The sequence below is a fragment of the Natrix helvetica genome, assembly GCF_964273705.1.
Source record: "Natrix helvetica genome assembly, chromosome: 4".
Taxonomy (NCBI): domain Eukaryota; kingdom Metazoa; phylum Chordata; class Lepidosauria; order Squamata; family Natricidae; genus Natrix; species Natrix helvetica.
In genome coordinates this window covers 52,058,488-52,070,875 of record NC_138550.1, presented here as the reverse complement: position 1 = coordinate 52,070,875, position 12,388 = coordinate 52,058,488, and the positions used below count along the sequence as shown (strand labels likewise).

General features: G+C 41.2%; 1 protein-coding gene across 1 annotated transcript; it reads left to right on the top strand.

Moving 5' to 3' along the window:
* Positions 1 to 6,555: 6,555 nt before the first annotated feature.
* Positions 6,556 to 7,236, top strand: LOC309391964 (claudin-8-like; the record flags this gene model as incomplete). The annotated part of the gene is made up of 1 exon (XM_081952842.1): positions 6,556 to 7,236. The coding sequence occupies one exon, from the start codon at positions 6,556 to 6,558 to the stop codon at positions 7,234 to 7,236; it is 681 nt and encodes a 226-aa protein (XP_081808968.1).
* Positions 7,237 to 12,388: the final 5,152 nt, after the last annotated feature.

Below are 12,388 nucleotides of genomic sequence, written 5' to 3'. Positions count from 1 at the left end.
ATGGCGAACCTATGGCACGTGTGCCACAAGTGGCACGTGGAGCCATTTGTCAGGGCACGCGAGACGCTGCCCTGTCAGCTGGCCAGTGCACATGCGTGCGCTGGCCAGCTGAGTTCACCCTTTTTTAAAGCCATTTTTCACCTTCTTCAGGCTCCAGAGGCTTTATAGGAGCCTGGGGAGGGCGAAAAGAGCCCCCCCCCGAAGGCCCTCCGGAGGCTTCATGAGCTTCTGTGAAGCCTCCGGAGCATAAAAAACCAACCCTATGGGCAAACCGGAAGTTCAGGAACGGACTTCTGGTTTGCTCAGAGGGTCGTTTTGAGTGCTCCAAAGGCTTCAGGGGCCGCCCGGAACGCTTAAAACAACCCTCTGAGCAAGCCGGAAGTCACTTGATGGTCCCTGAAGCCTCCAGAGGGCGTCCAGGGGGGTGGGTGGGGAGGCTTTTTTCACCCTCCCCAGGCTCCTATAAAGCCTCTGGAGTCTGGGGAGGGCAAAAAAAGCATGTAAAAATGGGGGGTCGCACATTGCATTATGGGTGTGGCATGCCCGCACACGACCCCCCTGCGCTCCCCCCACTTATGGCACGCGAGCCAAAAAAGGTTCGCCATCGCTGTTCTAGAGTTTGGTAATATAATGATGTTATAATACACATATTTCTTGCCTCATTATAGCTCCAATAGCTTTAATGTTTTGCTGTCTGAAAATGTGTTGGGCTAAGGATTCAGCTGACATCCATGTGAACTAAAAAAATCTCAGCACTTCTGTGAAATAGCACATTATGACTTGCCTTTGGCATGTAGATGTTATCTCTTTTTATTGTGTTATCTAAACTAGCTCTGTGATTCATCTAGTGTTTCTTCTCTTTTGTGTGTGTGTGTGTGTGTGTGTGTGTGTGTGTGTGTGTGTGTGTGTGTGTGACTTCTAACTATCACCCACGATTTCTTGAGAAGTTTAAAACAAGCAAGTATAGAGTTATTTGACCTTAGGCCAGACTAGGCACAGCCCAAGCCTGTAGCATGATGAAATACTGGGCTTCAAGCATCATCATTATTGGAATGAGGGAGGGACGAAAACTTCAGTTGATGTGGAAATTCTGTAGGATACATTTCAAAACTAAAGTCAAACACAAAGCCTACTTTCAAAAGACTTTTGTAAAATATCAATTAAAATCTCTGAACACCTGTTGCTTTCCAGCAGTTTAGCATACCGGAGAGGGAGACAGAAAGAAAATATGGAACCTACTTATTGGATATTGTGGTCGTACTTGCAGATTTGAAATCTGCTCAATGTCTGTATGTAGCTACCTGTTAGACTATCTCTGGAAACCCATGGTCCTCAACAAGAAAACAAACAGAAAGATACTCGGCCACATTGTTTTCTGCTTCAAGCAGCCACGTATCAATAACATTGATTCAGGCTAATTGTTCCTCATCATCTCTCCATGGAACAATTTATACTAAGAACCCATTGCCTCATATCTTAATTGTACATTGAAGTTCAAGAGGAAGAGGAGGAAGAGGAGGAGGAGGATTAAAATGTCGAGCAGAATCTTTGTCTTTTTGTCCTCCTGAGTGGATGGATGGGCTTTTGAGTATTCCTAAGCACTTTTGGAATCCACATGAACAGCCTGGTCGGTGGATGAGACGGTAGGAGTAGGCAGCTAGGAAGATGGTCCATCTGGTCATGCAGGGTGATAATGACACTGGGGTAGGTCGGTCCCCAGCCAGTAATCCCATCAATGGCTTGTGGTCCGTAACCAGTTCGAAGTCCCAGCCGTATAGATACTCATGGAACCTCTTTACTCCAGTCACTGCAGCCAAAGTCTCATGGTCCAGCTGACTGTAGTTCCACTCTGCGGCAAACAAGGTGCTGAAGTAAAATGCAATAGGGGCTTTGGTTCTGTTGGGCATGCGGTGGCTGAAGATGGCACCGACGCCGAATGGGGAAGCATCGCAGGTCAGCACCAACGGCAGGATCTGGCTGTATTGTATCAGGAAGGAGTCTGCTGACAGGAGTCATTTTACAACAGCAAATGTGGCAGCCTCGGCTTTTCCCCAGGACCACTTCATGTTTTTAGCCAGAGACAGTGTAAGGGCTCAGCAACGGTGGCTTTCTGTTTAAGAAAGACGTTGTAAAAATTAAGGAGTCCGAGGAACGCCTGCAGCTCAGTTTGATTGCGAGGTGTGGGGGCGTCCTGAATTTCTTTGATTTTTTGTGTTGTTAGGTGAATCCCAGAGCCATCGATTAGGTACCTTAAGAATTCAACCCTTGGCACATTAATTTGGCAGTTCGCCTTTTTGAGACGGAGGCCTTTGTCTCTAATTGGAGCCAAAACTGTTCATACACATTTTAAAAGTTGCACTTTGTTTGCAGCCGATACCAAGATGTCATCGAAATAGGGGACGACTCCTGGAATCCCCTGCAAAAGCCGTTCCATGATGCTTTGGAACAGTCCAGGGGCGATACTAACGCTGAATTGCAGGTGGTGATATTTGAATGCACCCCTGTGCATCACAATGGTTTGGGCCTCCGCCGTAGCACCATCTACAGGCAATTGTTGGTATGCTTGCACCATGTCCAATTAAGAGAAAATTTTTCCAGGGCCTAATGAATGAAGGAGGTGCTGTACAATGGGTAAAGGGTAGGCACTTTGTTGTAGCGCTTTATTTATTGTGCACTTGTAGTATGCACAGATGCGGACAGACCGGTCAGATTTGACAGGTGTCACTATAGGGGTCCCCCAGCTTGTGTGATCGACCGGCTCTAGGATTCCCTGGCCTATGAGCTTGTCAATTTCCCTGTCAATTTTGGGGCGGAGAGCAAAAGGTACTCTCCTGGGTTTTAGCCTTATTGGGGCTATGTTGGGGTCCAAACTAAAGGAAATTGGAGTCGCCACATACTTACCCAGACCGGTGCCGAAGACGTCCTCAAACTCCTTAAAGATGGCTTCAGCGCCGTCATCTTTCAAGGCATTGATACCCGCCACCTCTAGGCCCAGGGCTTGGAACCAATCTAGCCCTAGGAGGCTCTGCAGGTTGCCACTGACCACTGTCACTGGGAGTTTCCTGCTGAACTACTTGAACTTCACCTGGAAGGTGCCTTGGCCCACGATGGGGACCCAGTTTCCCTGGTAATCACGTAGGCGGATGTCAGGGGTGCGAAGATGCTGCTTCTTTAGACTAGGGATAGCCTGCTTTAGGCATAATGGTCAGTGATGACCCAGTGTCGATCTCCATCTCACATGGAGAGTCCTCGATGAGGACTGTGACCTTGAGCTTTTTTGGCCATCAAGTGCAGACTTGGCGATTGACGTGTAGTAGGTGACTCTACTGTCACCCTCTGAGCGCCATGGCGGCTTCTGCCAGGCCCCTTGGTTGGGCCTCTGTTGGCAGTTTGGTGCGCTTCTAGGCTGCCAGGTAGTGACATGGAATTCGCTCTGGCACACCTTGGCAATGTGCCCCTTTCGCTCGCAGCACTGGCAGATTACATCACAGAAGTGGCAAGCCGATCTGGCATGGTGTCCTCCACAGCTAGCACAAGGCGGGGACACGGTTTGACTTTGTGTGCTGGCGGGATGCGGCTACTGCGCATGCGGCAGCTGTCATCTTCTTCGCCTTCTGAGCTCTCGGGCTCTGCAGCATAGCAATGTACATATGTACTCTTTTGCACGTCTTGTGGAGTGCTTTGGCGCTGCAGAGTCTCAGTAGATTTGATAGATGATTCGGATGCCCTGGCTTCGTCCAAGGCGATCTGCAGAGTGAGATTAGATTTAGAGAGTAACCTTCTCTGCAGGTTAATGTCCTGCACGCCGCAAATTATGCTGTCCAGAAACATCTCGTCCAGGTCTCGGAATTTGCAGTACGCTGCAGCCTTGTAGAGCACTGCAACATACTCATTAATTGACTCGTCCTCCTTCTGGTTTCTGATGTTAAACTCATGCCGGCAAATGGCTTGGATGGCTTGGGCGCATAGTTTGTAGCGGTGTCAGCTCAGAGAAGTTTTTCGCTGTCTCGAACACTTCCCGGCCACAGTATCCGAGGGACCTGTTCTTCTTGTGGCCTTCAGAAAGGCCCATGAGGTCATTTGCCTCGAGGAAGCAGTCAAACAGTAGCATGTGCGAGTCCCAGTGCTTGGTGACTGGGTCATATGGAGTTGGTGGGGTGTGCATGGCCATTTTATGTTCAGAGGGTGTTTTGAGTTTGCCGCTCAAAAATGGCTGCTCGAAGCTGTGCTGAGCTCCGGACTAGATGTACTTGCTGGATTGCTACGCTCTTTCAGTTCGCCTAGTTGCCTTCCAATCCCACCTTCGTTACCAGTGTTAGATTGGTTAATGGATAGGCACACACAGGCTTAATGGTAACAACAGCTCTTTATTAAGTACAACAAGTGAGAACAATCCAGCAAAGGTTGTTTCTGACAGCAGCCCTTTTTTAGGGAGCTGTCAGACCCTTTGACCAATAGGATTAAACCTCTGTTCCCTCTGGAATAGCAGACTTGGTGGAAACCACTGTAGTTAGAACAAATATCTAACAAATATGTTTCTCTATACTGCAGAATTTTAAATACACACAGCATGAACAATATTCAATTTAATTAACTCCTATGTAATAATAATATATCTATCTCATGTATGTACAGACTTGAACATTTCAAACAGGTCTACATTTCAGTGCTTTATCTTATTTAGGATAGATTTAGAAAAAGAGTGGAGCTGTTTGGGGAATAGAAATTTGATTTCAGTCAAGAGGGAGTGATAATAGAGAAATTCCAGTTAAAATATTTTCAGATTTACATGCATTGACTTGATATTGAGTCAATATATTAGGGATGAAACCAGAGACAGAAAACAGCAAATTTAGGAGTGGAACTAACTATAGTTAGAGTTACTAATTTAATTAGCTATCATAGAATTTCAATCATGATGAATGCTCAGATTTTTAAATTAATAAACTTATGTAGTACAGTTAGTCTATTCATTTATAAATGTAGTGCTTGGATTATGATCATTTGTTCTACAACTGTTTAAAATTATGATAATATTGAATGAAGAGTATGACCAGTCTGTGAAGTTGGGGCTGTCACATTGTCCCTGCCAACTCACAGTTTTGGTGGCCACAATGTCCTGCAGTCAGGCGATTGCCAATTGTGACTTCTCTGCTGGCATCCCATAAAAAAAGTCAGTGGGAAATCTGGCATGAGGTCACAAACCACTTTTTTTCTCGCTTGCCTGCAGCATCCACACAGTATTCCATGCTCCAAAGCATCTTCCTGAAGCATCTGTGTACCTGTCTCCATGCCATAGTGCTTGATTGTGGCACCCCTTCACCTGTCCAGTGACATAGTCACACAAGTCCCATTGCACCTGCCAGTAGTATCCACACACATGCCCACACTCCATAGCACTTGCCTGTGGCACCTGCATGCCTTAATACACTCCATAATGCCTGCCACGTCACCTGTGCAATTGCCATGCTACTTGCAATCCACCTGTACTATATAGCACCACCCCGTGACACACAGTCGCACCCATATACCTGCCTTTACTGTATAACACCTGCCTGTGGCACCAATCTGTTTAGGCTTCATAGCACCTGCACATGACAACTGCCTGCCTGCAGCACCTGCCTGTGAATCTCATCTGCAGTTCTAACCTGCTGACTACTTGCCTGGCATTCCTCCCTTTTCTCACATCATGGTCATGTGGGGTCCTCCCTTAATGACTCTTGTGGTCCTAGAGGTTATGATGGCTACCAGGATTCCAGCATTGTTGTTGCAGTTGTATGACTTTGGGATTTACAATTATATTGCTTAGCAACAGGCTCAGTTGCCATCATATCCCAAAGACTATCTATAATGAGGTTTGGCAAATCTTTGCTTGAATCTTTCATATGACATTTTAAAAATCCAGTCATAAACACATTGTTCTCCATTCAAGGTTAATTTGCCTTGGATTCATATTTAACCACTACGGTAGTTGCAGTTTTCAAAACTTTTGTTTCACTGGTCAGTACAGAAGAATAAAAGTTAACTTGTATTTTCTATCTGAAGTCTAACTGTAAGATGATAAACATGTCAATGCTATGTTAGACCTTTCCAAAAATATTTTTGGTTTCTAACTGGAGGGATGTTTTTTTGGAAAAAACAACCTGTTATATTAACACAATCTAGTTCTATACCATGATCTTATGATAAAAAGAAGAAAGTTTAAGGGAAAAATGACTTTCCTTAAAGGTTTAGGTGTGCCCTGAGAGGATTTTTGTGTGCTTTGCAAGCCTTGTTATGTGTAACCTTTCACTTGCTTTGAAAGTTGTAAAACCTGACTGATAAGTTTATCCTTTCCAATCAATAGGGGCAGTGGTATGCTCAAAACAGCAGAGACAGCCAACTCCTAATCACTGTGGATCAGTCTGAAATGGGTTTGAGTTAACAGAATTTCGGTACATGAGCATGAGATGTTTTGAAACATTATTTTTTCAATATCTGATCTGAATCGGTGAAGTAAAAGAAGATTCACCGAAAATTCTCTGGAACAACATTCTACTGACTTGGAATGAGGAAATGGCGGCAGCGACTTCATTGCAGATTGTAGGACTGATCCTTGGAGGCATTGGCACTGTTGGGACCTTTGCCATCACTGGCATGCCCCAGTGGCGAGTGACGGCTTTCATTGAAAACAATGTGGTGGTCTTTGAGACATTTTGGGAAGGCCTCTGGATGAATTGTATAAGGCAAGAATCCATCAGGATGCAATGCAAGGTTTATGACTCCCTCCTGGCTCTCCCACCAGACTTGCAGGCTTCAAGAGGTTTGATGTGTGCAGCTTCAGCTCTGGCATTCATCGCTTTTGCAGTGGCTGTTCTTGGCATGAAGTGTACCCAGTGCACAGGAAATGATGACCGCATCAAAGGCTACATTCTGCTGGCAGGTGGCATCTCCTTCATCCTGACTGGTATTGTGGTGCTCATCCCAGTATGTTTTGTTGCCCATAACATTATCCGAGACTTCTACAATCCCGTCATCACAGTGGCTCAGAAACGAGAGCTTGGAGAAGCGCTTTACATAGGCTGGGCTTCAGCTTTCTGCCTTGTGGCTGGAGGGGCAATTTTATGTTGTTTCTGCCGTTGCGATGAAAAAACCCGAAGCTACCGATACTCATTGCCCTCAAAACCCACCACCCACCGCAGCCACACTATTCAAAGAAGAGCTGAGAGTGCATATTCTAAAAGTCAATATGTTTAGTTGTCTTGATCCAAGAAGAAGAATCTTTTACATCCAACATGAAATTTGATAAGGTGAGAAGAAGCTTTTCTCGAGTAACATACTGTGCATGCTGGAATGCCACTTTATCTATGAACTCTAAAAGAAAAGACAGAAATGTCTTCAGATATTTCAGAGCAGGAATGGAGTTTGAAGCTGGATCTTGTTTCCAATTTGTCCTTTTCTAATTAATCTCTATTAAGAAGTATTCACATATTTATACTTTGGAAATGTCCACTTTAAATCTATAAATGATTATTTGCATAGGTAGTCTTTAATAAAATGTTCTTCAGTTGTCAGAAAGTATGAAATTATATATTTCAAATAGTTGGTTTTCATTTTCTGTCAAAATGTTTCTTTAGTTTATCCCAAAAGCATTAATATTTTGTGTAAACATAAGGGGTTTTGAATAATTAATGTCTGTTTTCGTTGTAAATTGTAATCTGACATTAATTTGATGTGCATTCTATTTCACTCTGCAGTTAAAAAAATGCTGTTATTAAACATATTTCACATTGCATCCGATAACAAGTTTTGTGTGACTTTTCCAATGGCTCTTTGGGTAAATCTAATTTGCATTCAAAATGTGAAATCTACAATAAACATGGAAAGTATTTCATGTGACTGACCAGTAGATGGATTTTGAGGGGGGGGGGAATATCTCTGAGTAGCTCGTAGGATTTATTTTAAGTTATATATATATTTATCAGGATGTGTTGCATATACAAAGCACTTACATTTTTATATTTGACAGGCCTAAAGGAAATGCAACCATTCATATTACAATGTGTTAAAATAGCTGCTGAGATTGCTTTCAGGTTTTTAAAGGTTAACAATGTCAATCACACAGCTATATACATGCATTCTTCTTCTAGAAAAAGGAATTAGACATTCCTTTCATAGATTGCTTGAGCTGAAATATGGCAGGAAACCGATTACCGCAATAAGACTATAGTGGAGTACATGTTGACTACTCAGTGTTCTTTATATTGTTGAAAATTAAAAGTTTTCATAGTCATATAGCTTATAGTTAGTGAAGAACAAACAAAATTCTTTTATAATTAATCATAGGAAGAAGCTGTGCAATCCAATTGCACATAGCGGTAGGTATTTTACTGTTAAATATTATTGGATTTAGAATGTACTTTCAAATATTACAAATGCTGTTTACATCAAGATGATTTTTAGATCCAATGGAAATTGCACAATTTGCCATTTGGAATACAGGTAGTCCTCGCAATAGTTCATTTAGTGACCAATCGAAGTTAAAGCAGCACTGAAAAAAGAGACGTAGGATCATTTTTCACACTTACTATCATTGCGGTATCCCCATGGTCACATGATCAAAATTCAGGCAACTGACTCATATTTATGACAGTTGCAGTGTCCCAGGGTCATGTGATCACTTTTGTAACCTTCTGACAAGAAATGACATTGGGGAAGCTTAACAACCGTGTTACTAACTTAACAGCTGCAATGTTTCACTTAACAACCGTGGAAAAGAAAGGTCATACAATGGGACAAAACTCACCTAACTGTCTTGCTTAGTAACAGAAATTTATGGTCTTATCTGTGGTCTTTTTATCTGTGTTGTTAAATGATGGCACTTTGAGCACTGGAGATGTGAATTAACCTCCCATCCAAACTTTCACTTCATTTTATGCAGCAAAGAATTCCAGCCTTCCACAACTCAGAGGCTCCTATCTATTGGGCCTGTATTGTATATATACAAATGGAATTTGTAGACCAATGTATTTGGAAAGCAAATAGCAGATTTCCAGATACTGTACAAAGTAACAGGCAAGAAAATAAGGTGTTTTTCTTCTAATAGAGAATTATCTGATTTGTCATCAAAATCTGGAACTGAAACTCCTAATAATTTTCCTGATTTTAATGTAAAATTTTAAAATAGGTAGGAAAGAAAAATCAAATTTTCAATATTTTTGGGAAATCTGGAAACCAGTACAAGAGGTGTTAGTATAATCCACAATCCTTAGTTTCATTCCCTCTCTTTCTATTGAAGGTGGTTTTTTTTTTTTTTTGCTTTACTTCCCTCAAGTTTCAGCATTACCTCCTATCATCTCGGACTCCATGTCTTCATGTCTTCAATGTGCTTATGTTATATTCTTGGATGTAAAAAAATAAATGCAGTCTGACTTTAATTAAGTCTCCATGGCTTAATTCTGTTCTTCAAATAAATACTTCAGGTATTTTGATGCAATTAGTTATGGAAGATCCTATATAAATAGCTTCGGTTTAAATTATTTGATCTATTTCATTATGTATTTATAGTATAAAATAATTACCATTAGTAGTAGAACTATTACGATTTGCTGGTGAGAACTTTGCAAAATGCCTTCATTTTAAAGGTCCATTGGTGAATTAAGAGGGCAAACCCTCTTCATCTTCAATTTATAGCACAGAATAAATGTGGCATCTGCTGACTACTTCCTCAGCTTAGCAGATAGGAATAATTATATATCTGTACTACTTTTTCTTTTTTAATTCTGAAGATGTTTTAAATTGAGTACCCAAATAACCCTGGCTGCTTTTTTTCTTTTTCTTTCTGTGTTTACATGCATATTTGCTATTTCATTCACAATTTGAATTTCCTTGAGTTTTGATACTTACATGCTACACTGCTCCACACTTGGAATGAAGCTAAATAGTTGTAACATTCGTTGCAAATGAGTGCTTTGAAGAGAGACTACACATAGTCGAACTCAGAGGTAAGAACAGTAACAGGTAAAGATAATCCATCAGTTTGGTTTTCTTCAGTTTCTCATTTTTTCTTACATCAATTTGTTTTATCCATTTCACACATCCTGGATTCAGCTAAGTGATGCCATTTAATAGATGAGCCCTGGAGCATGTCCATTCTGCCAGATCTAGTGGGATGAGTAGAAATGATCAGAGACAGGAAGTCTCTGGCTCTGTGCCATTCATAGTTGTGTAGGTAATAACCAGCACCTTGACTTGCCTCCAGAAGCTAGTGTAACTCACAAAGCAGTGGTGTTATATATTCTGTGCCAGAGTTGGGTTCCTACCGGTTCAGACTGGTTCGGACGAGTAAGTAGTAACTTGGCCTGCCATGCCCCTGAACTGGTTTTATAGGCACTGCCGTAGGCGCCGCCATCTTGTTTTTTTCAATATTGTGCATGCACGTGTACTGAACCAATCAGGACGTGACTAAGGCATAAGTGATGTGAGTGAAGTTTCCTGATCCAGCAACAGGTGAAACTGGTACTCAAGATGGATTTAAAGTCCCTTCTGGTCATGACCATGCGTCTCAAGCAGGAATAGTGACTCCTTTCACCACAAGCAGTTGGAAGAGAGGTGAGCTCTGAGGTACCCAGTGATATTGGGACTGGACCTATTTGACCTCTACACTGACTGGAACTAGCTTCAGAGGAAGAAGAAAATCCTCATAAAACTATATTCTCCATTCCTAACCTCTGAAACTAATCCAAAAGAACATCATAATTGAAAGGCCACTGAAAGATCAAGGAAGGCTAGGATGGATGTATCACCCCCATCCTGAACCCATAGTGGTTACTGATAAATCTGATCTATGTCATCTCCATGTTATAATCTGGTCTGAAACCTAACTGAAATGGGTCTACACAATCAGCTTTCCCCAGGGCTTTTGGAACGTCAAGATGATGGTCTATTCAACCATAGAATTGCTGGTTTTCCTGAAGAAAGTTTAATTTATCTCTAGTTGATAGCATATTTTAGCAACTAGTAGGAAAACTACCTTTTTCATATGATACACAGATATTGTCAGTGTACAATAATATTGAGATGGATCAAGTTTAATTGAATAGCAGAAACTTCTTACACTGACTTGCACCAGTACTGTTTATTGTAACTATACAATGAGTAAAAATTTAAATAATCAAAATTACACTTTGACATCCTGAGAATTAGAATTCGTAACTGATATTGGCTCACTTTAATTACTTTTCTAATTTGATGAAATATGCAAATCAATAGTAATATAACTCTTATGTTGATGAAGGTAAACTAATTGTCAGGGAACAATATTTAATCAGAGAACTTGGTAACCCTGACTTCTAAACAAACACATCAGACTTACAAATTTCTAGTAAGCAAAAGACTTTGAAAGGGGGGGGGGGGAGAACCTTTCACTCCAGCCATACTTTTTTATTCGTGACATGTTGCCTGAAAGTAGATCTGACCTTCTAGTATTCATTATATAGATTGAAAAACAAAAGGAGAAGATGTGGGTAGTGGCTGCCATAATATTGTAATGCTAAACAACAACCACAAAAAGATTACTGCAATATTTCCATAATTGCTGAGCTTTAACTTCCAATAAATAATCTCAGGTTGCCAAAATATTACTAGGACTTTATAGACATTTGGATGCACAGGGCTTCACCAGTGCTTCAATTCATTAACTTCAGGATCAATTTATCTTGTTTTTACTTATCTGTGTTAAAAGAACTGCTTAAGCAATGCAATTCATTGATTTGGAGAATTATCAGGGCATAGCTTGAAAAAGACCTTCTGCACACAATATTGTATGCTAATTAACTAATTCATTACTAATTTCATAACTAATGAATGAAAACAGGGACCCTCAGTGTGTCTACATAAATAATTCACATTCATCTATTCCTTGAAACATTGTCAAATATCCTAAACCCAGCCTTTGGTTTTTGTCATCAACTCGTAAATCTATTTTAGCAGATAGAACACCACGTTCATTTTACCCATTATATTTTGACACTGATGCAATCATTATTGTTGTAGAATAATTATCAGCACTATAGTTAGAACCAAATCATTTAATTATAGTCTTGCAGAAACATTGAAATTCAAAAAAGCATCAGCGTCAGGTATAAGTTAGACTCACCCTTCCCAAGGATATGATTTGCTAGCCAGGTATTAGGTCTTGCTTTTGTAGAGACTCTTAGACGGGATATATAGCAGTTTCCTCCGAGTAGGCAGATGTGTTCTGAACTCTTCACTGGTATAGATGGAGACGATCTTAAATTCATCCGACCCAGGAGGAAACCATGAATACATTGTCAACTTTTCAGAGGAATGAAGATCTTCTTTAGAAAGCATATTCTGTCTCTTGCTTTTCTGGGTACAATTTTCTGAG